Raw genomic sequence first — 27,163 nt, 5'->3', positions numbered from 1 at the left:
AATTCAATCGGGCTGTTATTTTCAGTCTAGTAGATTTTGTGAAGATACACAAGTTTTTAACTTAAAAATAAAGTTTTACAAAAAATTCATGTTAAAAAAAAAAAAATTATACAGGCAATTTTCTTAAATGTTGTTCACTGCTTTTGTAATTTTATTTATGCACTTTTTAAATATTTCTCCAATTAGTTGGTGTTTAGCAGGGAGAGAATGAAGAGAGATAGGATCAGAATCCTCTTAAATAACTGGTAATCCAAATTTGCAGAGCCTAGATTGGAACCGTCATTCAAATCCAAGAAAATTAAAAATAATCATGTTGCATTTGAGAGCACCAGATTGGTCCTTTGAATTCTCGGAATAAGAGGGTAGTTACTTACCTGCCCTTTCAGAGCAACTAAAATTACAAAATTGTCATTCCCTAAACAATTTGATATTCAACAACAAATGGAGAATCCTGTGGCCCTCCAATTCTAGTGCTGCAATAGTGCCGAGTTAGAAGTGTAATCATTCCAATGATATAAGATTATGTATCCATTGTCATGAAAAAAAGGTTATAAAGCTTCCACAGAGTTCCACAAACAATTAGGAACATTACACCACAGAGTTCCACAAACAAAGATGTGAGCAAAGGCAACATATGTAAGAAAACAATCAAGAATGTGAAATTTCAACAGAAATACGATCGAACTTTCTATTTTTAGAGGCCGCTTGTACGAGAAACATGGAGGATATACCTAAAACACTCTGGAATCCATCTTGACTCCAGTAGTATTGAAGAGAACGACAAACAATTGTTTCTAACGCTCTCTGTAGTATCAGATTCATCACAAACCTGCAAGAAACTCGACAAAGATCATAAAGGAGTTTTCGACAGCAGTATGATATGCCTACTTTTAGGCCAATTAACATGAACTGAATGAAGGTTTTCTGGCGACGAAATGCATTTTTTTCCTGAAACCAACCTCAGTAATGAGCATTATCAAACACCCAAGGTTCATGCAAGAAAAGCTCCCGGCCATTCATTTGCACTACTCCTGCAGCTATATCCTCTGCACGTTTCCTAGCAGCTTCAGCTTTTCTAGCTGATGCATCAGCATCCTACAAAACAAAACAAATACTATTTAGAGTAAACAGAACCCTCAATAAAGCAGGAGATTCTCACCCCCAAACCAAGATATGTCTAATTGCATGAATATTTAATCTTCGTGCAGTTTGCAGGAAAATTCTAACACCACGTAACAAAAATATGTTGACCAAAGCACTAGCTATTTTCTACGTAACAAGCTTACAGCAAAATGGTTATTTGTCACTAATGGTTCGTTTGGTTAGACGGAAACTAATGGTGTAAAGTGAAAGTAAAAGAAAGTGTGCAAGAAAATTATGGAAAATGACCATTTATGGTTTGAATAGCATGAACCCATAAAAGAAAGGGCAATCTTGTAAGTTTATAAAACTTTCTCAAGAAATCAAATTATTCTTGTGTTTTTTTGGAAGAAAATTTTATGGGAAAAGTAGGTAATTATGGAAAGTGATTTTCCCTAAAAAAAATTCTAACCAAACAAAGCCGAAGCAATATCTTTTTTGCATTGGCAACCATTAATGAGATGATAGTTTTTCATCTTACACAAATTTGTTTCAATTAGAACGCTATTTTATGTAAAGCTCAAACATGATATAGTAAGAAAATTTAAGACAACGTTTATAAAAATAAAAATGAAAGATCCACTATAGGCGCCAATAAAAGATGACACGATCCATATGCAACCCATGTATACAAAACTTGTACATTAACTCAACTACAGAAACTCATCTACAAGACACGGGTGCATCTTCCACCTGGTCATGACTGAATGACCAAAAAAAAAAACAGGGAATAGAAAAAAGAAACTGTATTGAGTCATTAGACATAGAACATGCACAGGCTACAAAGTAGGTTAGTTTCCCAGCTCAGTTGGACTCGGTTGATGTCCAACTTTTCTTTTTCCAAACATTTTCACGCGATTCTTTTCTCTCTCATTTCCAAGAAAAAAAATGGTACCTGTAAGTCCTAGCTAGTAAAAGTGAAAGCAAGGATCATCATCATTTTTCCCTTTATCGCATATGAATTTGGATCATTTCTAAATACTTCTCCGCAAGAGTTTTGGTTGGCCTCTTTGTTTATTGCTCTCTATGCAAACAAATTTACCTCTTCTTATCGGTGCATTCATAGGTCTTTGTCGGACATGATCAAACCACCTATGTCCAGTTTCTCTTATTTATTGCTATAACCGACGTCACGCCTAATTTTTCCCTCACACACTGATTATTAATCCTATTTTTTCTAATCAATCCTATCATCCATCTTAACATTTTCATTTCACTACATGAATGTACTGTTCTCATTTCTTTTTTGCTGTCCAATATGCTCCATATAATACAGGCCTGAAAAACGTCTTATAAAAATTTCTTTTAACTTAATTAGTATTCATTTGTCACATAGAACGCCACCTTGTTTACATATCATTAGGAAGTGCATTAACATAAATACAGCAGTAACAACACGCAATACAAAAGTGTGTAAACTATAAAAACAAGTCACAACTTATCTTCATTTTGTCTACACTGCTATCCTACTTATATCGTTCATCTATCTCCCATCTTTTTGTTTATAGATCCTAAATATCGGAAATGGCTACTTTTAGCAACCCTTGGTCTTAAACTATTATGTATTCTCTTAATCCTATTAATTTTTAGGCCTTTCATCTCTAAGACATTTCTCTATTTTTCAAATTTTATTGCTAAGTCTTCCAAACTAATTAAAGAAATATAAAATGACAAACCTAAGATTATTATCCACTTGCAACATCCACATTGCCAAAAAATCAGAGGGAGAAAGGGGGGGAAAAACACACACCTCAATCAAGCCATAATTAGGGACTGTAATACAAAGTTACGCAATTGTGCCCCTTCATAGTAGTTTTCAGGATCAAGTCCAACCACATTCTTAGCATTCCATTTCATAGGTAATACCCTGCTTTTAGCTTCCTAGTGTTATTGGTTTATCAGAGGTCATATCATTAACATTAACATTTGAGGAAAAAGAAAAAAGAGGAACGCCTAACCCATTACAAACTACAAGATTTCAATGCAATCCCCCCTGGCCCCCTTCCCAACTTTCTTTATTTTTGCACTAGTGCCCAGATCAAAATGGAAAGTTTTATATTATGCCAAAAGAAAACAACAAAGCATGAGCCTGAAACTTGAGGTCCAAAATTTACATAAGTTGTTTAGTAATATTGAAAAGCCAAGGCTAGCATAATCCTTACATAAAGCAAGATGGGTGACCCATATAACAATGACTACCTACAAGTACCAGCAAAATCTGAATCAACAACTTATAGAAAATGAGCAAAGATAGCACTTGATATCTTTAAATAATGAGGTTCCTCAACCTCAATGTTAATAATATAATCCAAGGAGGAAACATAGAAGATGATTTATACAGAAAAACCCAAATTTCCATATCCACGAGGCATAGTTTACCGCCTTGCAGTCTGTCATAACATGCACAGTCCAAACAGAAGGTTTCATAATCTCTATAAGGGATCCATTACATTAGACATGGTACAAAATTGTTCAACCAACTTCTCAATGGAAAATATTCTCCTACCACTGTCCCATAAAGATTGGACTCATTCCATTTTGCCTGTACTACAGTTTTATCCATTGTAACAATTTGAAGCGTGAAAATTTGTAACTCCATAGACGGGCACTATATCTGCCATAGGAGTGCACACCACTGGCACACGCTGAGCAAGTGCAAGGCAGAATTATGGGTTACAAGCACGATTCTATGTGTGATTGCTTCAAGACAAGATTCAACTATGGCTAAGAGTGGCAGTACATAGTGGGCAAACGGTGGAATTGGAGGCGCATGACTGCAATAGAACAGTGAGAGGGTGAAGTTGCATGCTCAAGACATGTTATATGCTGGCATAGCTTGGTGGTTGTGATAGGCCTTGGCCAGTCCTGTGGGTCCAACATGTAACGTAGGCACAATGATCCAAGTATGCAAGGTTGTTTAATTGGCTATGTTCCCCAAGATTTGGGCATGGCTGGAACACAAAGATGTAGGCAGTTATGGCTAGCACAGGACTGCAGGAAGACCAAAGTAAATTGTCTGTTCTTGACAATAAGTGTTCTTGACAGTAAGACCAAGCAACTGCGAGGAAGCTAACAAGGTCTTTCAGTAGCATTTACAGGTGCACCTCGGATGGATTGGACAGGTTGAGAGGTTGACCCAAGTCCAGTCTGAACTATAAAATCCTCAACCAAAGCCCAAGCCAAACCCAACAAGGCTAGTCTGAATTTATTCTCTCTAATTTAAGTTAGGCTCAGGTTGATCGAGTTATCCCATGAACAACTTATCTTTAACCAACGGTAATACATAGGTGGCAACATTAAATTCAATAACCCATGCTTGCGGGTAACCAAACCAAACTCACATGAAAGAGTTTTTGCAAGCATCCCCTTTATTTTGCACACATAACTTAGCATGGTTTCAAATTCTATTTATGTAACATCCTTTAATTCACCAACTCAAACCACCCTGACTACTTAGGGTGACAATTCACTAGTTCAAGACTTCAAGCATAACACCATAACACGATATCGTTTTCCAAGAATCCCCCTTTATTTTCCACGCCGTGTCAATGCCCCTGAACATAATGATATGCTTCCGTTATCAACAATGACCCTAAAGGAGATTTTCCTATTTTTCAAAGAACTCAGTAATGCCAGAGTAAGAAGATAGCCATTTATATAACACAGCGCACAAACTGGGTTCATTGCTGCTTTTAATTTTTCATGCTTTTTTCAATAGTAGTTATTCACATACAATCCCAAAACATGGACAACATAACCAACTACATATAAAATGATTATTGCAGCCCTTTGGTCTCATTCTAACCACATTGATCTCTTCTTGGAATCTGAAAATTCAATTTAATTTCGAGACCCTCTAGAATACCTTATTCTACAAAATAATCAACTTCTTGATTATTGCTAATATATACTAGTAATTGATTCAGTTCAAGGGACATCAAAAATCTATTGAAAATGTTGATGTAAATATATAGACAAATCAAAAAGTGTAGCTTTTGTGGACACAGCAACGATTAGCAAAGCATCAATCAAGTCAAAGAAACAGAATTTAAACCCGACAACGAATTTAAATTAAACTAATATATAAACAACAAGGAAGGAAAAAACACAAAAAAAAAAAAAAAAAAAAAAAAAAGCGAGAGAGATGACAATAAATAGAGAGAGAGACAGAGAGAGGACCTTCTGGCGTTTCCAAAGGAGAAACTGGGTCTCCGATACTCGATTCGGGTTAGGAGTAGAATTAGGGTCAGTTTGTTTCTGCTCTTCCGCCCCCATTATTTTCTCGCGTTCCAAACAGAATGATGGTAGGTGAATTGGCCTTCCACAGGGTCCTCTGTTGTTTTCAAGGCATGAATCAATTTTCTAAGGTGAAATTTGGTGAGCACAAGTAAATGTTCATTTATTTACGGTCAGTATTTTCCAACCTTGAGCATATTGGACTAGCGGTTTGACAATCACATAAAAATACTATGTTCACACTAATCGTGATTGTCAAAAAAAAAAAAAAAAAAAAAAAAAATCTAACAAATCTAACTCCCATGTCATCTTTTGCACATAAAAATATTATTAAATATTTAAATTTTTCTCATTTTTTTAAACCTTTTTAATCAAAGAATAATAAATAAATTAAAAGACCATTTTGCCTCTAACATTCAGAGAAAAAGAAATTGTGTTATTTAATTTTAGAGTCGTGATATATTTGAGATATATTTGCTTGACGACTAACTAATATTACCGAAAAAAATATTCAAAGTAAAATTATTGAATCTATAATAAATATATGTATATATATACTTATTTATAAATAAAAAAATTGACACTAACTAAGATTTAATTAATATATGCAGCATGCTTGTCAGAATTTTTACGTTAATATTAGTTAAATAATGCCTAAGGAAAATATTATTCATTTTAACAAATTCAAATATTATATATATATATATATATATATATATATATATATATATATATCCTTGAATAAGCATCTTATCAATAAATTTTTTAAAATTTAATAAATATCAGTTGCTTCCAATTCTTTCTAATAATATGTCTTTTACTATATATTAAGTTCTTTCTTCTTCTTTTTTTCAATCATGTCATTCTGTTGATCATGCTACCAATTAGAACAATAAATCATATTATTTGACAACAAAATGCTAATAAGGTTAGAATATAATAAAATGTTGATAATAAATAGAAAACTTATAGTAAGAAATTTAATGCATAGCTAATTATCTTTTTTAGTTATGGTTTGGTAAGAAATGAAAGAAACTTGGTTCAATCTTTTTAATTTTGTCAAATTACCAAGGACATGTTTGTCTCTCAATTACTATTATAGAGAGAGATTAAAATTGAAGTAAATGAATTTATTTACATATTTAAAGAGTAGTTTGGTTGATAAAGAATGAAGTAAAGAGTAGTGAAGGTTAGTTTGGTCCAATAAAATAACTTGATTTTTTTTTATTTAAAGATTTTTATCTTAATATATATAGTTTGGTTGATAAAGAATGAAGTAAAGAGCAATGAGAGTTAGTTTGGTCCAATAAAATAACTTGTAATTTTTTTATTTTTTTATTTTTAAAAAAGGTAATTTGTGGTTCAAATAGGTTAACCAACAAGTCAAAGGATAATAATGTCAATTAAAAGTGGAAGGAGACAATTAGGGGTATCTTTGTTAACTTTATCAAATCTGAGGAGTGTTATTGTTAAAAAAAATAAGTCAATTTGTATGTGCGCGTCAATAGGGCAAACCTCAAAAGTTTGAATGTAATTTACCCTTAAGAGAATTTACAAATTTGGCGCAATGACATTTTTATTGCGTAATACTAAAGGGTGTGTGATAGGCAACTCTCAAATTTGTGACAGGCAATTAGGGCTGCAAATGAACCGAGTCGAGCTTAGCTTGGGTCTGCTCGGACTCAGGCTCGGCTCGTGACGAGCTCAAAAACTTGAGCTCAAGCTCATCTTGATTTTAAAAGGTCGGACTCTGCTCGTTTAATAAAAATAATATATATTTTAAAAAAAACAAAAAAAAAACTTGTTCTCAAAATTAATAAGTATTTCACAAAAAAAAAATAAAAAAATAAATAAAAATAGAAAATCCGGAAGGTAAACTTATATTATAAATATAAGAATAATGTACATCAATCCCATAAGATAGACAAGCCCAAATTAAATAATACAGCCCAAATAAGACACCCCAATGATGCTTTCAACACAAATAAGGCATAACAAGCCCGAGCCTTGTTCACGAGCCTATGTTCACGAGCCTAGAAATTGAACTCGGCCTCAGCTCATTTACTAAATGAACGAGCCCAAGCCAAACTCGAGCTGTTCATGAACAGCTCAGTTTATTTGCAGCCCTACAGGTAACTCTCAAGTGGATAATGGTTCACAACACTATCCACTCCCTTATCGGGGCGCTTATTGAGAATTTATGTATCCATATGTGATATGAAAAAAAATGCCCTTCGATAGAATTAATAATGTTAATATAATTGTATTAAATATATAACTAAAAATTGTACATATTTGATATCCATATTAAATATACAATTAAATTTAAAATTTCTAAAATCTTTTTTATATATAGTCTTTAATCTTTAAATTTTTTTTGTATAAAAAAAAAAAAAAAAAAAAAAAAAAAAAAAAAAGTGTAAAGTTATAGTATATAGTTACAAATTTTGAATTAATTATTTAAAATTTGAAAAATTAAGTTACTGACTTTGCAAAAGAAAGGTAAAGGGTTTATATATTTGCAAATTAAATATTGTGAAAGACCTCTCCTTGTAATTTCCCTAGCTAATTCCAGAGACACCGTTGGATATCCCCACTAGCCCAGTTATGTGCTTAACATCATCAGCAGAATCTAAAATTAAAGGGCCGAATTGACTAGAACAATCTGGATTAGCTTCCTTCCCACGCACCATCATAACAATCTTTGACATGTGGACCAAAATTTTGCCCAAGATTTTGAACTTTCCTTACATTGCATATTAACATTGGTCAAATTAAAAGCTCACGTTTCAACTTTATCCAATTCTTATAATATCATCATTTGATAGTTATGTAACATATGAGTGTTTCAAAATGATAGGAAGTTCACCAAAATAAAACTAAAAGATCACCCTTTCACTGTTGTTGCCCCAAAAATGCAAAAAAATAATATGTAGAATGTAGATCAAATTTTAGTGTTAAGCCCCCCAACTCTTTGAAAATGGGTTCATACCAAATTTTTGAAGAGTTATTTAGGCTGATGGTAATACAAGCCGAAATGAGTAAAAGAATCTGTTAGCAAATTCCGTCTTTGGCCAAAAATATTGATAATTCCAATACTAAAATGTTGCCACTAAATGTTAAATTGAATATTGCAATCTGTATAGTAGCATTGACCAAATCAAAATTTTGGTCTTTGGTAGCACAAGGTAACATCAATATAGATACTAAAAATGAGTCTAGATGACTAAGATGTTATGATAGGCATCATTTAGATACCGAGTGCCAGAGTATCAGAATATTGATCCAACAAAGCAACTTCATGAATTCACTATGGTGACACAACTAGTAAAATGAATAAAAGTTGACTTTCGATATATATATATATATATATTTGCTTCATATTGTGGCTGTCTTAATGGCCAAGGAAGAACCATAAAATATTAAGCCAATATGGAAACCAGTAGATCCTCCTGGCTCACATGCCAACCAAACTAACAAACTTAATAGTTGGTGAGCTCCAACAATCCAGTTAAGATGTGAAATATGGAAATAAAATTTCACATATAAGAAGGAAAAACTCACCCACTAGTCTATAGACCTACGAGTGTTTGTGTCAAACTTTATACTTGCCGCCATTTTAGTAAAATTAATTGATACTCTTTTACGGCGGATTTTCCTTCGGTGTTGTATACCACAATGTCTAACTTTAAAATTTTTGGGGCGTAGAAGTGGTGTAGTTTATTCGGCTATAACCACCGGATCACTTCTTGCCCTCCGTGTCCTTATGAACATCACCTTCTCCGTCATTGCATCCAAGAATCTGATTCAAGCTTTCTTGGCCAACAAAGTGATCAAATTTGTTGCCATGCTCATCTATGTGATAATTGTGACCTTTTGGGGATTCAGAAAGTTGAAGCATTCTTTGAAGATCCGCTGCTAAATCTTGAAAAATACTTTTTTGATTTCCTGCAAAACCATTTAAACTTTTTGTTAAATTAACTTTTAAATCTTGTAAAACGGCTCCTTGGTTTGCAAAGGAGGCACTAACATTTTGTAGAGCCGTGACAACGGCTTTTACATCATCTTTCAACCACATAGAAGTCCCATCGAGCGTGCCAAAAATTGTTTGCACAATTTTCGGTTCTTGAGAAGTGCGGACATGCTAGAGTCCTTAACCTGAACTCAGGGTATGAGCCGAACCATATTCCCCATGTTGGATTGGTCCTGAAAATTAGTTAGGTGACTGTGAAGAGGTGGGGAAAACACCTCCTACTAGGTTAGCATTGCCTTGGTAACTGTTGATGCGAAAATCCTCGCAACTCAGAACCATGGTATTTACCTGCAAAACAAAAGGACGAAATCTTGAATGGCACCGATGGGGTGCCAGCCGAGGACTCTCCGACGATTAAGTTAGTACTTGTAATCGTATCATATAATAATTATGTAAATTCTGTTTAGGGGTTTTTTCTCGTACCTTCTTTAACGGCTTGGTGCCCTATTTATGGCTGTCGATTGGAATCAAATTGGTCCTACGGAAGATCCGCTTGTGCGAGATCAGAGGAGATCGTTTGTTGCCAAATTTGTCGGGGATATGATTTACTCCTTTAACTTTCTCAAATTGTGCCAAGGTTATCCTCACCCTGTTAAACCACGTCTTCATTCATTATCCTTGATAAGAAATGTCATCATTCTTATCCGATGGAAATCTTTATATCTGATAACGAAATATGTCGAAGAGGTCTGGCGGCTGGTCAAGGTATGTTATTTTTCCCTATCAGTTGCCCCCCATTCCCAAGCTTGCTTGTCTAGCTTTGGGAATGTAATTTTTTTTTTCTCTCGGCACTGTTCCCGAGGGAACAGTATAGGTGGGTACTATTCACTGGAATAGTAAATTTATTTATTATTTTTTTTGGCCTTGGGTACTCTTCCATTGGATAATTTTTTCCTTTGGGTACTATTTTTGGTATCCTTGGGTAATCTTCCCTCGGATACTATTTTTAGTACCTTTGGGTACTCTACCCCTGGGTACTATTTTTGGTACCTTTGGGTACTTTGCCCCTGGATACTATTTTTAGTACCCTTGGGTAATCTTCCCTTGGGTACTATTTTGAGTACCCTTGGGTACTCTGCCCCTACCCTTGGGTAATCTTCCCTTGGGTACTCTGCCCCTGGGTACTATTTTTAGTACCCTTTTGTAATCTTTCATTGGGTACTATTTTTGTACTCTTGGGTACTCTGTCCCTGAGTACTATTTTTGGTACCATTGGGTAATCTGCCCCTGGGTACTATTTTTGATACCCTTGGATAATCTTCCCTCGGGTACTATTTTTAATACTTTTGGGTACTCTGCCCCTGGGTACTATTTTTAGTACCCTTGGGTATTGTGCCCCTGGGTATTATTTTTGGTACCCTTAGGTACTCTGCCCTTGGGTATTATTTTTGGTACCCTTGGGTAATCTTCCCTTGGGTACTATTTTGAGTACCCTTGGGTACTCTGCCCCTGGGTACTATTTTTGGTACCCTTGGGTAATCTTCCCTTAGGTACTATTTTTAGTACCCTTGGGTACTCTGCCCGTGGGTACTATTTTTAGTACCCTTAGGTACTCTGCCCCTGGGTACTATTTTTAGTACTCTTAGGTACTTTGCCTTTGGGTACTATTTTTAGTACTCTTAGGTACTCTGCCCCTGGGTACTATTTTTAGTACTCTTAGGTACTCTGCCCCTGGGTACTATTTTTGGTACCCTTGGGTAATCTTCCCTTGGGTACTAATTTGAGTACCCTTGGGTAATCTTCCCTTGGGTAATATTCCCTTGGATACTTTTCCATTAGGTAATCTTCCCTTGATAAAGGAATAAATTGTACGAGCTCACTCAGGTCGTCATTCATTTAATAAGGGAATTAAATTTTATGAATTTTACTCAACTCGTCCCTTTAGTAAGGGATTTTTATTCATTATCCCTTATAGTAAGGGGATATTGATTACGGGATTCATTCAGCCCGGATCCTTGTAGTACATGACATTTATTTACGATCCCTTATAGTACGGGGATATTGATTACGGGATTCATTCAGCCCGAGTCTTTTTAATACAGATACTCATTTACTATCCTTTATAGTACAGAGATATTAATTACGGGATTCATTCAGCCCTTGTCCTTTTAATACAGGACACTCATTTACTATCCCTTATAGTACAGGGATATTGATTACAGGATTCATTCAGCCCGGGTCCTTGTAGTACAGGACACTGATGCGACCCGAGCATGTGTACAAAATAATGCATAACACTTTGGTTTTGGAAATGGTATCAAACGGGCATCATACTTTAAATTTATATAAAAGCCGCTTAACACTTATACCATCAAATATAAAGCGAGAAGGGATCATTCTTAAGGGATTGAACACGTGTTGGAATTAAACTTGGTTTCAAAGTTAATTAGATTGTAAAAGAGACAAGAGAGAGAGAAAGAGTTTGAGAGAAAGATTTTTGGTGAAGTGATTAAACTAGAGTTCAATTGAAAGTATGGAAATAGAAATGACAATGCAAGTAAATTAAACTAAGAATTAAAGAGATAGGAAGAGAGTTTTAGGGTTAGGATTTACCACTAAACTCATGTAATTAACCATTTGTTTTCAATTAATGGGGAAACCATTAGTGTAATTATAGATGTAGCCACATTATCATCACAAATCACAATTGTAAGCATAGATTATCAACATCAAGAATGAGTTGTCTATTTAATGACAATTAAATTAAAGTGTATAACCCATTCAAGACTACGTCATAACCCACCTGTTAACCACTAATTGACTCTAGAGGGGGGGTGAATAGAGTCAATGGCCAATTTTCGCAATTTATGAAATTTGTTTTACAACAACTATTATGCAATGATTAATTGAAAAATTCAAGCAATATAAAGCACACGCATAAAAGAGATAGAGATAGGAAGATGCAAACAATGAACTCGGTGATTTAGCGAGGTTCGGAAACTCCTACTCCTCGGCTCAAGATCCCCCTTGAGACTTCCCAAATTCACTAGAGCTTCTCCTTAATGGTGGAGAGCAAACCTTCAAATTTGAAGCAAGACCTTACTTCTTTTCCTTGCTAGGAGAACACCCTTCTCCTAGGTTTCTTTTGGGTCACACCAACCCTTACAAGATTGTAGCAAAGTTTGTAAATGAAATACAAGAATCTCTCTCAATAGATATACAAGTGTAAGCTCACAACTAGAGAATATCAGAATATTAATGAAGCTCAAGTTCTAGGATGAGAGAATGTAGTGATGGTTGAAAGTGAAAGCTCAGAGAAGAATTTAAATGGCTTATTGAATGCTCTTGAATGCTCTCTTGAATGTATTATCCAGTGGTGTATTACTTCAGTAAAATGAGCCTTCTTTATATAGACAACCGAGGCTTAATATGTCTGTTAGAAGTAGTTGGAAGTCTTAAATGCAGAAAAGTGCCGTTGAAGATTCAAATAATCTAGAAGAGCCGGCTCTACAAAAAATTGGAGGAGGCTCCAATAAATGGGAGGCGGCTCCAATAACTGGGAGGCGGCTCCAATTCACAAAATGCATTCTACGACACATAATTTGGCTACTGGAGTGCAAAGAGCAGGCTCCTATATTTGGGAGGCGGCTCCAATCCTTGTGTAAGACTAAGAATGAGACACATCTTGTTCTGTGCACTTCCTATTATGAGAGCATGCATAAGTAAAGTTCGTGGAAAGATTTTAGGCCTTCTAAGAAATTGATTTTTAGAGAAAATATGCATGAACCTAAAAACTTGAGCTTCAGAAGATATTCAAATATGCTTTAACATTTAAATCTAAAGCTCTCACCATCCTATCTACCCTTTTTCTCCATTTCCTGACCATGATCTTTTGAGCTTGATGAAGACTTGCTTTCTTTCTTGAAATTGTTTGATTGATCTTTGAAGTTTGAGTCTTTCTTTGATTTCTTGCAATCTTTGAGGCTTCATTGAGTCCATAGCTTAAGTACTTGAATGCTTGAAATGGCTCATCTAGCTCATCATATAAGATATGAACTATATATAACTCAATGAAAATATTAGTACATAAACATCATTAATGGTTTGTAATTATCAAAACCTTTAGATAAAAATTCTTAGGCCAACAATCTCCCCCTTTTTGATGATGACAAAACATTGATGTGTTTATTGACAAAGTAGAGTTGTATTTGAAAGAGAGCTCCCCCTATCAATAAGCATATCTAAAGTATCATATCATGCTTGATTTCATTTAACTTTTTACAGAATTTTTTATAAGTCTCCCCCTATCAATATGCATCAATCAAGATATATATAAAAAGTAGAGTAGGCACATAGCATAGTAAACCCATAACATAATAACACATCTTTCTCCCCCTTTGTCATCTCAAAAAGTCTACTTCTATGAAAGAGAAAATACATGCCAATTCATGAACTATTAGAGAATGAGAATTTAAAGGGCAATAAAATAGGAAATATGTCATTTTATAGATTACAGAAGTCAAAACAGTAGATAAGGAAAATATGAACATAACTAGCAGATGTTAGACAAAAGCATAGATCATGATAAAGACTTCAAAAGAAAAACGACATAAGTAAAAACATAGCTAAAAGAGTCTTCTTCAAAGCAGATAAAACAAGTGAGTGCACAAAAAGAGTTTTTAGACGAGGTGATATTGTTCTAAGTAGAAGGAGGAGGGGGTTCAAGGCCTTTTCGAAAGGCTTCAAAGTCTTCACTGATATAAGTGACAGTCATAAGCACTTCGTCAAGTTGTTGTTGTTGATGTTCAAGAGTGGTTTGTTGTTCTTGAAGAGTGGCTTGATTTTGACGAGAAACATTTAGAAGTTCCAATAAAAGATCATGATTTGAGCGATGTGCAACTGGAACATCCTCATCTTCAGCACTGTCATGGCTTTCATGTTCTTCCTCATCCCCATCATCAACATCCTCAATCTCTTCTCCACGAGCGCTAGCCTCTTCGAATCTTCTTTGCCTAGGATAAAACCACATACCATCGGGATCCCTTTTTAGCCCCATTGTGTCTAGATTGAAAGCATCAAGGATATCTCTTGGGCCTAGTTTGGCTGATTCACTTTTGTCAAGTGGAATGTTGTTAGCCATGAAAATGTGAGTGAGAACCATGGCATAGTGGAGTGGAGTGTTTTTCTTTTTCTTGCATGCCAACATGTGATGAAAGATAATGTAGGCCAAGTCAAAATCTTTTCCATTTAAGACACACCAAATCAGAAAGATTTCCATGCGAGAGACTTTTGAGCGACTGCCGGTTTTAGGAAGAATGGAGTATGCAATAATTTTGTGGATCAATCGAGCTTCCATAGTCAATTGTTTGGATTTGACTTCTTTGATATTGGTAGTGCGGGAATCATAGCTCATTTGGCGAATGGCTGCTAGTTTGTCAAAATCTTTTCCAGTGAACCATTTTTGAGGAGAATAGAATTGAATACCATCATCCATAAAATGAAAGATTTTGGAAATAATTCTAACATCAAGATCGAATTCCACTCCAGCCACATAGCATTGTAACTTCTCTACACCAGGCACTTTCTCAAGGTGGGTGTAGAATAACTGAACAAGTCTTAGATAATACTTGTTTTTCATCCCAACAAATGACCCAAGGCCAATAGCATTAAAGAGTTTGTAGGTGTTGAGGTTGAGGTCATCACAAATTGTGTGTGACAGAACCTTTCCTTTGGCCACTTTCCTATGAAGAAATTCTTTCTCATATAGCCTCTTGTGAGTAGGAGTTCTATATAACTTTGTGGCAGAAATTTGAATTGGACTTGGAGGAGGAGTTTGTTCATTTGGGATAGAGTCATGAGATTGAGTGATCCTAGTTTTGCCACGAGAAGGATTCCTTCTACGGGAGGATGATACCATGGAAACTCAGTAGGGACCTAAACAAGTCACAATTTAAAAACTAAACTTATATTAATGTTGAAAGATATGGAGGCATTTTCAAAAGACTTTGAACAAAATTTTTTCATATCTAGACAATTTGGAGAACAAAACAATAAATTAAGCTATGTTTGAAAACCCAAAAAAAATTATGAGCAACAATATGATTGTCGTTGGATTTTGAAAAGTGAATTTTGTAATGTAGACTTAAAATGGAATATTAATGGAATAAAATTAAAAAGGAATGAATTCACAAAGCAACCCCCAAAAAAATTTGCTGAAAGTATTAATTTTCTAGGGTTTGATAGAAGATTAAGTCTTGAGAAATGTTGAATCAATTATGACAATTCATGTGGAATTGGTAAAATATTATGGAAATGTAAACCCAAGAGGGAAATTTAACTTAATCCACAAGAAAATGCTTAGATTCATGAAGCAAGACCAAAATTTTGGATCAAAATATGACATTTCTAGGGTTTGAACATGTAATGTGAAGGAGATTTAAACCAAAATTTTGTTCAAAATTAAAAGCAATTCATGCAACAAAATTCAATTTAAGATGAGTTTAAAGCAATTCATGGAGTATTACATCAAAGCATGGATCAATACATATATATGATAGATGAAATAATGAAGAAAGGAGAACAAATGAGGTTGAAGTGTTTACCTGAGATGAGGAAATTCTTGCACAACAATGAGAGAAGAATGAATTAGGATGCAGAATAAAGGCCACTTGATATTATATGATGGATGAAATCATTTTGAGACCTTAAAATTTGAAGCACTCATACTCATGGTGAAGGAGCTTTCACGGTTTGGACTCTCTGGAAATGGTGCCTAAAATGCTACTGCCGAGAGGATTTAAGGAGACATATCAGATTGGAGCCGACTCAAGGGAAATTGGAGCCGGCTCAAGAGCTTTTTGGAGCCGGCTCTTGATTTTTGGAGCCGGCTTTTGATTTTTTGGAGCCGGCTCTTGATTTTTGGAGCCGGCTCTTGATTTTTGGAGCCGGCTCTTGATTTTTTTTGGAGCCGGCTCTTAATTTTTGGAGCCGGCCCTTGATGAGTTTTGAGAGATCCCGAGAGTTTGGACATGGATGCAGGTTTTGGGGAGCCGGCTCATGAAATTTTGTGATCCGGCTCTAGAGATACCGAGAGTTAGAATTTGTGATTTTCTTGGATGCAGGTTGGAGAGGCGGCTCTTGAATGAGATGATTCGGCTCTTGTTTTCTATAGAGGCGGCTCTTATTTAGATTGGAGCAGGCTCTGCTGCTGCTACTTCACTGCATGACATTCTGCTCTGTGATCATTCCAATTTCTCTTCTGAGTAGACAGAATCTCTCCTCTTGGAGTGGTTTTGTGAAGATGTCAGCTAATTGCTTTTCAGTAGTCACAAAAATAAGATCAATATCACCCTTAGAAACATGATCCCTAAGAAAATGGTATCTAATTTCTATATGCTTTGTTCTTGAATGCTGAATAGGATTTTTAGAGATGCATATTGCACTTGTATTATCACACATAATAGGAATGTGATCAAAATAGAGTCCAAAGTCTTCTAGTTGTTGTTTAATGTAAAGTGTTTGAGTGCAACAACTACCGGCTGCAATATACTCGGCTTCCGCCGTTGATAGAGCTATGGAATTTTGTTTCTTGCAAGACTAAGATACTAATGATTGTCCAATGAAGTGACAAGTCCCGCTAGTACTTTTTCTATCAACTTTGCATCCACCAAAATCAGCTTCCGAGTAACCAACAAGGTCAAAAGATGTATGTCTAGGATACCAAAGTCCCAAGAATGTGGTATAGCTCAAATAGCGAAAGATTCGTTTAACGGCACATAAATGAGATTCTTTAGGACAGGATTGAAAACGAGCACATAAACATACACTAAACATGATATCCGGTCTACTTGCGGTTAGATATAAGAGACTACCAATCATACCTCTGTATTTTTTAATATCTACATCAGTGCCTTTTTCATCTTTATCAAGTTTCAAAGATGAGCTCATTGGAGTATGGGCATGTTTGACTTCCTCCAAGCCAAATTTCTTTAGCAAATCTTTAACATACTTAGATTGGCAAACAAAAATGCCATCAAGTGTTTGTTTGATTTGCAACCTAGGAAAAAAGTAAGTTCACCCATCATGCTCATTTCGAATTCATTCTGCATACTAGAAGCAAACTTTTCACATATCACACTATTGGTTGATCCAAAGATAATATCATCAACGTAAATTTGAATGACCAATAAGTTGTTATTGATGGTTTTTGTGAAAAGAGTATTATCAATTTTACCTCTAATAAAACCATTAACAAGTAGAAAACCACTTAGTCTTTCATACCAAGCTCTTTGAGCTTATTTCAAACCATACAAGGCTTTTGATAATTTGAAGACATGGTTTGGGTAATTATAGCTTTCAAAGCCCAGTGGTTGATCAACATATACTTCTTCTTCAATGATACCATTTAAGAAAGCACTTTTTACATCCATTTGATATAACTTGAAGTTCTTATGGGATGCAAAAGCAAGGAGCATTCTTATAGCTTCAAGTCTAGCTACGGGGGCAAAGGATTCCTCATAATCAATTCCTTCTTCTTGATTATATCCTTGAGCAACAAGCCTTGCCTTGTTTCTTACTATGATTCCCGATTCATCCTTTTTGTTCCTAAATACCCATTTTGTGCCAATGATAGTTTTGTCTTTAGGCCTTGGAACCAAAAGCCAAACTTTATTTCTTTCGAATTTGTTAAGTTCTTCTTGCATGGCCAAAAGCCAAGATTCATCATTTTCGGCTTCATGAATATTTTTTGGTTCAAGTTGAGAAACAAAAGCTACATAATTGCAAATATTACTCATTTGAGATCTAGTTCTTACACCTTTAGATGGATCACCGATAATTTGATTTATTGGATGATTAAACACTTGCTTCCAAGCCTTAGGAGGAGTGTCTTCATAAGAGTGACTTTCTTTTGGAACATCTTTGGAGAGATCTTTATGAGAAGGACCATTTAAATCAAGATTTTCAACGTTCTTTTCAATCTCAACCACATCTTCATTTTCATCCAATGAGCATCTAAGAGGGGATAATGGTGATTCATCAAATACAACATGTATTGATTCCACAACCACTCATGTTCTTTTGTTAAACACTCTAAATGCTTTGCTACGAGAAGAGTATCCTAGGAAAATACCTTCATCTGATTTAGGTTCAAATTTTCCTAGATTATCTTTGTCATTTAACACGAAGCATTTACACCCAAAGACTTTAAAGTATCCAATATTTGGTTTCCTTTTGTTCCAAAGATCATAAGGAGTCTTATTAAGGAGTTTTCTAATGATGACTCTGTTTATGACATAGCATGAGGTACTAACAGCTTCGGCCCATAGAGATCTAGGAGAATCATGTTCATTTAACATAGTCCTAGCCATTTCTTGAAGAGACCTATTTTTCCTTTCAACAACTCCATTTTGTTGAGGAGTTCTAGGAGCCGAAAGATTATGATTGTATCCATTTTCATCACAAAATCTTTCCACGTCTTGGTTATCGAACTCTCTACCTCTATCACTTCTAATGGACTTGATCTTACATTCTTTTTCGCTTTCGACTCTCTTACAAAATTTAGTAAAGATTGTATGAACCTCATTTTTATGTGTAAGGAAAAATACCCAAGTGAATCTAGAGAAGTCATCCACAATGACAAATGCATAGAGTTTTCCACCAAGACTAGCAATTCTCTTCGGACCGAATAAGTCCATATGAATTAATTCTAATGGTCTTGAAGTTGTTATATCCTTTTTCCTTTTAAATGATGACTTGATTTGCTTGCCTATTTGACATGCGCTACAAGTTTTATCTTTAGAAAAATTAGTCTTTGGGAGGCCTTTGACCAATTCATTCTTAGATAGTTTTGAAATCAAATCCATACTAGCATGACCTAACCTTCTATGCCACAACCAACTATCCTCATTTGAGGATACAAGACACTTGACATCTTGATCGTGTAGTTCACATAAAAGCAAAGAATATACATTACCATTTCTTAGAGCGTGGAAAACTTCAACATTATCCTTTTTGACAATGCATTTGTCCGACTTAAACAAGACATCATATCCTTTATCACATAATTGGCTAATACTAAATAGGTTATGTTTTAAGCCCTTAACAAGTAACACATCATCAATAGATAGGGAGGAGGAGATACCAATAGTTCCAATGCCAATGACCTTGCCTTTTGAGTTGTCACTGAATGTGACGCTTCCTCCTTTATGAGGTTTGATGGAGTGAAATTTTGATTGATCTCCCGTCATATGCCTTGAACATCCGCTATCAAGAAACCATTTGTCCTTGGATAAATATGGAGACTTCAAGCAAACCTACAAAAGGAATTTGAATAATCTTCTTTTGGTACCCACATTCTCTTGGGTCCATGAGAGTTAGGAAGAGGTGTATAAGTCCCTTTAATAACCCAAACTTCTTTTGTCCTACATGGCCTAATAGGACAATGATTGATCTTATGTCCTATTTTTTTACAATAATTACATTGTGGACTAAAAGAGGAATTTTTAACAAAGTAATTGTTCAAAGGTTCTCTCTTTTTCAATAAACAAGAGTCTTTGTTGTGAGGATCAAATCCAAGTCCATCCTTGGCATAAGCATTTCTTTGCTTTCCAAGTATGAGACCCAAATTTTCTCTACCTTTTGTGAATTTTGCTAAGGTCTCAATTTGATCTTCAATCATAATTTTTAATGATTTATTTTCAGAAATTAAATCTATTGAAACCGATTCTTTAGCTAATTCTTTTTCCTTTTTCAAAGCTTCATTTTTAAGTTGAAATTTTTCAAGGTTTTGAGAGATGATATTCTTTTCCCTTTTTAGAGTAGCACATTTTTGAACCATTTTGCCTAATTCATCATGCAATTCTCTAAAGGCATCTAGCAAGTAATTGTGTGCATCAACCAATTTATCATAAGTAGTTTCCAAATTAAATGAGTCATGATTAGAAATTACCTCATCGTCATCGGCCATGAGACAAAGATTAACCAATTCATTGAGTTCATCGTCACTTTCGGATCCATTTGAATCATCATCCTCCCATGTAGCTTGCATGGCCTTTCCTTTCTTTTTCCTTTCCTTTTCATTTTTATAGGCATAGCAATCGGATTTGAAATGCCCCGGTTTTCCACAATGGAAGCAAGTAGGTGCTTCTCTTTTTCCTTGCTCACTAGATGACCCATTTCTTTTGAAGTTGTTGCTCTTTTGGAACTTCTTCATTTGAAGGATTCTTCTCACGGTTTTGGTAATGAGAGCAACTTCTTCTTCTTCTTCATCATGAGGAGCCTTATCAATTGCAACTTCTTTGGTAGTAGCTTGTAGAGCTATATCCTTCTTTTGAGTTTCTTCATCTCTATCATTCATTTCTAGCTCGTAAGCCATTAATGAACCAATGAGTTCGTCAATGGGAAGTGTGTTAAGATCTTTGGCTTCTTGGATGGCGGTCTTCTTTGCTTCCCAATTCTTTGGCAAAGATCTAAGGATTTTTCTTACATTGTCGGATGATGTATATTTTCTTCCAAGAGCTTTCAAAGGATTAACAATGTTAGTAAAACGAGAGTACATTTCACTAATAGTTTCTTTGTTATTCATGGTAAAAAGTTCATATTTATGGACAAGCATATTCATTTTGGATTCCTTAACATGACTAGTACCTATATAAGTAACTTCAAGTTTATCCCAAATTTCGTTAGCCGTTTCGCAATCCGAAATTCTATTGAATTCGTCTTTGCTTAAGGCATAATAGAGATTAGTGATAGCCTTGACATTACATTGTATAAGCCTACGGTCATTGAGGGTTCATTCAATATCGGGTGTTGGAACATTTTCACCCTCTACTATCTTGGTTGGAACATGGTCTCCTTTTTCTACGGCTTTCCAAACATCTACATCTATGCCTCTTAAGAATGCTCTCATTTTGATTTTCCAATAATTGTAGTCACTTCCATCAAACCAAGGGGGTCTATTGTTAGATTGACCTTCCTGATGAAAATTTGTATTGGCCATGATCGTTCTCTAAGATGATTAATCTTTTTCTAGAGATTAGGCTCTGATACCAATTATTAACCACTAATTGACTCTAGAGGGGGGGTGAATAGAGTCAATGGCCAATTTTCGCAATTTATGAAATTTGTTTTACAACAACTATTATGCAATGATTAATTGAAAAATTCAAGCAATATAAAGCACAAGTATAAAAGAGATAGAGATAGGAAGATACAAACAATGAACTCGGTGATTTAGCGAGGTTCGGAAACTCCTACTCCTCGGCTCAAGATCCCCCTTGAGACTTCCTAAATTCACTAGAGCTTCTCCTTAATGGTGGAGAGCAAACCTTCAAATTTGAAGCAAGACCTTGCTTCTTTTCCTTGCTAGGAGAACACCCTTCTCCTAGGCTTCTTTTGGGTCATACCAACCCTTACAAGATTGTAGCAAAGTTTGTAAATGAAATACAAGAATCTCTCTCAATAGATATACAAGTGTAAGCTCACAACTAGAGAATATCAGAATATTAATGAAGCTCAAGTTCTAGGATGAGAGAATGTAGTGATGGTTGAAAGTGAAAGCTCAGAGAAGAATTTAAATGGCTTATTGAATGCTCTTGAATGCTCTCTTGAATGTATTATCCAGTGGTGTATTACTTCAGTAAAATGAGCCTTCTTTATATAGACAACCGAGGCTTAATATGTCTGTTAGAAGTAGTTGGAAGTCTTAAATGCAGAAAAGTGCCGTTGAAGATTCAAATAATCTAGAAGAGCCGGCTCTACAAAAAATTGGAGGAGGCTCCAATAAATAGGAGGCGGCTCCAATAACTGGGAGGCGGCTCCAATTTACAAAATGCATTCTACGACACACAATTTGGCTACTGGAGTACAAAGAGCAGGCTCCTATATTTGGGAGACGGCTCCAATCCTTGTGTAAGACTAAGAATGAGACACATCTTGTTCTGTGCACTTCCTATTATGAGAGCATGCATAAGTAAAGTTCGTGGAAAGATTTTAGGCCTTCTAAGAAACTGATTTTTAGAGAAAATATGCATGAACCTAAAAACTTGAGCTTCAGAAGATATTCAAATATGCTTTAACATTTAAATCTAAAGCTCTCACCATCCTATCTACCATTTTTCTCCATTTCCTGACCATGATCTTTTGAGCTTGATGAAGACTTGCTTTCTTTCTTGAAATTGTTTGATTGATCTTTGAAGTTTGGGTCTTTCTTTGATTTCTTGCAATCTTTGAGGCTTCATTGAGTCCATAGCTTGAGTACTTGAATGCTTGAAATGGCTCATCTAGCTCATCATATAAGATATGAACTATATATAACTCAATGAAAATATTAGTACATAAACATCATTAATGGTTTGTAATCATCAAAACCTTTAGATAAAAATTCTTAGGCCAACACCACCATACACATTCACAGATGTATCCAATAAGAGCACACATCTATCAAGAGAATAATACTAATTGTAATTAGAAGCATGGATTAACATAATCAAGCACAAATTGTGATACCCCTCGTTTCTAAAGCCCCGGGTGATCAAGTCCGAGCACAGATCCGAGGGATACCAAACAATCAATATGTAAACAAGCAGGAATAAAACTGAAGTAAGATTTAAATAATAATAACCAGAAAGAATACTAATATGAAAATCCTCAAACCTTAAATAATAATTTAAAATAAATTAAATCCGTACAACTCGGGAATCCACCTGGTGGACCTCTAAATACAAATCTTTAGATAAATTTACAGAATTAAAATCCAAAACCATAATAGGAAGGAAATCCTATGTAACCGGTAGAGTGAGTGTCTGTATCTGCATCAACACGACCAAACTCTAAGTTGGAACTGGCGAATACCTGAAAAAATAGGAGTGGGTCAGGCCCACATGCAAGTTCCAATCTATTACAATCCGTACATAAACCCGATACGCAGATACATCCTAGATAGCTCGGCAATATCTACAATAGTCCATATATATATAAATACACATTATAGGATGCTCACTAGCCTATAACATAGTTCAGCCTGGGTAGAAGGTGACATATAAAACACGTTTTTTAGCGGCCAAGTACCTAGACCTACAAGGAAACATTAGTTATATCCAGCTACTCAACCTTTGCAATATACGCACCCTAACCATGATCAGGAGACTCAAGCTCGTATCACGGTACCATAAATAAATATATAAATTCCTTCCTAGTGCAGAGATAAAACAAATATCCATTATGTCGTTCAACTGTTTTAGTTGACAGGACATGCATCCATGTAGGATTTAACTGTTTTAGTTAATCCATTCCTTATGTATGAAGGGGTAGGACTTAACTTTTTGATCTAATCAATCCCTGATATGTCACCGTCCCATACCGGTACATATAATGCCAATGATCCTTGAATGATGCAACATTTTCAACAGTTCATCAAATCATACCCACGTAATCCAAATAGTTGATATACAGAGTTTAAACAGTTCATCAACTTGCAATCCAAAATCCATCCATGTAATTAACGAGACAAAGTTTAATAATTCATCAAGTTAAGATCCAGTATCCATCGATGTCATTGACAATTTAATTCATTTAATTAAATTTCAACTAACCCATAGTACAGTCCAGTAGTTAACAATATTAACAATAGTAAGAGTCAATTATAAAGCTGAGAATACCAAACTATAACTCAGAAAAATCCACAGTACTAACCAATAGTTGCTGAAATATAAAGAACAGTTTAACCATTAAAATAACAATCTCCATTTAATTAATGGAACCTAATTTATTAGTTCCTTAATTAAAATCCAATATATGCACAAATAAGGTCTAATAAATACATAACCCTATTCTATATCTGACATAGATTTTAAAACCATCCTCCAGTCATCTAAGTTGCTAAATTAAATTTACACAACTAGATACTTTACAATCGCCAACAATGTGCGACATTACTTAAAACTCCCACATTGTGAAAACCCTTAGCATAGTAGGATAAATTATTCATTGTGAGTCCTAATATAGCTTAATATCATGTTTAGATTCCATGCAATAGTCCGTTAAATTTTTAAAACAAAACTTAGCGCACTAGTCCTTCCTATCCGTTAGTAGCGTACAAAGTCGCTTATTTTTACACTGTTTATTCCATTTGCCCTATGAACCAAAATATACAATTAGAGGAATTAAAAACCCTTGAAAATACTTTTAGAATTCTCATTCCAGTCCCTAAAACCATTTAGAATTTCAAACTTAGCCCAAACAGTGCCCAAACAGCTCCAAAAATGCATCCAAACGTGTCTTAACCAAGGGAGCCTGCTCTAAAATAAAAGAGCAGGCTCTTTTCTACCTAGAGCCGGCTCCCTAACCCCTTGGACCCGGCTCTAAGAAGGGGGAGACGGCGAGCCCTCTCTCTCTCACTTTGAGCCTTCTCCTTTGCTCCAAACTCATCTCTGCTTCGTTCGGTTGCCTTCTGTGCTTCCGGCAAAGCTTCCCATCCTATCCCCAAACCTTTGTAACATCTTTAGAACTTTATTTAAGTTTCTTACAGTCCTAGAACCCCTCATACTCCAGTATAAATCAATCGACAGAAAGTAAACTCACAACAGAACAGTTTATGCAACAATAAGTTTTAACTTTAAAAAAACACAAAACAGATTACAGAAAACATCTAGCATGCATAAAGTCTGTTTTTAAAAGTTTAATTACGTTCATGGAGTCTATATAAGATGCACAGAACACAAGTTTACAGGAGAGGAATAGACTGAAACTTGCCTTAAGATTCCGGTTTGAAATCTTCATCGTCGTCTCTAAGTTTCAGAGCTTCTCCAAGACTGTTCATTCCTCTAATCACTGCTCCAGTTCAATCTCACAGTAAACCATTCCTTCCTCCTTAATACGACCTTCAGTTACATTGCTGAAAGCCTTTCCCCAGTTTTCCTTTCATGTTTTACCCCTCAACCTCTCTGTTTCTCTTTTTTTTTCTCTAGTTACGGGAACATAGTTTGTTTTTTTTTTAAAACCCTTGCCATATATATATAGGCTCCATTAAAACCCTAATCCTAATTTCCATGACTCATTATATGATGGCTATACCACATAAATCCTAAACTTAATTTATAAACCATACAAGCCATATACAACACACGTCAGTTAAAACCATTTAATCATCCAATTAAATTAAAACAAATAAGCAATTCATTTAACACAAAAACAATGCTAATTAAACATATAAAATTAAAACAAATAAGCAATTAATTTAACACAAAAATAATGCTAATTAAACATATAGCCAAATACTCACACAAAACACAAAATCCAAAAAAATTAAATAAAAATGAAAACAAAATTTAAAGAAAATTTAATTTAAATTCCAACTATATCCTTTTAAATATTAGGGGTATTACACAAATTGCCTACTTAACTGCAATCAACTAATAACAAGTAAGCTAATTTGTAGAACAACCCATCATGATTAAGCCTTTATCCATCAAATTAATTAGCAATTGTATTACATAAGTACTATGTCATGGCCATCACTAAACACAACTACAAGAAGTATCTAGTGTAGAGTATAACTTTAAATCAATCACACATTGACATGTAAGTTACATATAGAATCAATGGAAGAATTAATTTTCAATCATCTTATGAAGAATAAAATCTTTAATTAATCATACATAGACATATAATCAACTAGAGATTTTAATGGAAGAATTTATCAATATAAGCCCTAATTTGTCAAATCAAGCATGTATTTATAAAGAAATCACAAGGCCATACATTTAATTACAACATATTAATTTCCCAAGAAAAGAAATACAAAGGTTTAGGTTACATGAACTTAGGGCTCATCCAAGTCCTAAGTGAAGAACTAGCTCATGGATGAGATGATCATAGTGTCAACAAGCCCAATCCCCATCTTTGGATCCTTCTTCTTCTTCCTTGAATATTTCTCAAAACCCTAACTTTTTCTTTCTTTCGCTTTTTCCAGAGAGAACGATATATCTTACCAAAAAGTAAAATAATAAAAACTAACTCACAACTAAAGGGTCCTTCTTTCCCTTAAGTACAAACCCTACTGGAGGCCAATAGTTCACAAAATAAGCCTCAACAAGAAAATCCCGTAACCAAGTAAATAATAAATCCCGCAATGCTGCCAGGGGCCTGGGGATTGATCCCCCAGCCTTGGGGATCGATCCCCCAAGGGAATTTTTAGTTTTGTGAATAGTGGGGGATCGATCCCCCAGCTTTGGGGATCGATCCCCAAAGGGTATTTTTTTTGCACCTTGCTGCCAATAGTGGGGGATCAATCCCCCACTCCCAGTGCTAAAAATCTCTTTTAAGCCACGTTTAACTCCATTTTGGCCTCGGGCTAATCGGTTTGCTTCTTGATCGTTGCAAACATCATCAAAGGCCCGAAAAAAAGTAGAATTGACCGTTTTTGAAGGATAAGCGCACTATACGAACAATGGGCTGTGACCTTTTTTTGCCATTTTTTAAGCTTTTTCCAATTATCTTTACTTGACTCCAAAAATTGCGGTAATGGACCGATTTAAACCCGTTTGAACTTTATTGCCCAGAAATACACATAAACATAAATTAAGACTAAAACGTGAAAGTAAGATAGATGCAAGGACTAAAATACCCTAACTTAGGTACTGAAATATGCAACATTTAAGCACTTATCATACCCCCAAATTTAGATATTGCTAGTCCCTAACAGTGAAGTACAGTATAAAATGCAACAAACATATACACAACTATGAACTAATAAAGCAAATAAGGATAACACCACTTTCGTAGGGATCACGGTTGCATTTAGTATATGCAACAAGC

At 35.0% G+C, this 27,163-nt stretch overlaps 1 protein-coding gene across 1 annotated transcript; it reads right to left on the bottom strand.

Moving 5' to 3' along the window:
- Nucleotides 1–510: 510 nt before the first annotated feature.
- LOC132274225 (uncharacterized) lies at nt 511–5,483 on the bottom strand. The gene is made up of 3 exons (XM_059775453.1): nt 5,320–5,483; nt 960–1,095; nt 511–829 (listed from the first exon to the last, which is right to left on the bottom strand). Exons 1-2 carry the CDS (start codon nt 5,413–5,415, stop codon nt 961–963), a joined length of 231 nt encoding a protein of 76 aa, XP_059631436.1. The 5' UTR covers nt 5,416–5,483; the 3' UTR covers nt 511–829; nt 960.
- Nucleotides 5,484–27,163: the final 21,680 nt, after the last annotated feature.

Source organism: Cornus florida, unplaced genomic scaffold (assembly GCF_030987335.1).
Source record: "Cornus florida cultivar Cherokee Brave unplaced genomic scaffold, ASM3098733v1 CherokeeBrave_3.0.0_Hap2_Chr09, whole genome shotgun sequence".
In the NCBI taxonomy this organism is placed as follows: Eukaryota; Viridiplantae; Streptophyta; class Magnoliopsida; order Cornales; family Cornaceae; genus Cornus; species Cornus florida.
Note: the sequence above shows the minus strand (reverse complement) of the source record. Positions and strands in the feature narration are given on the sequence as shown.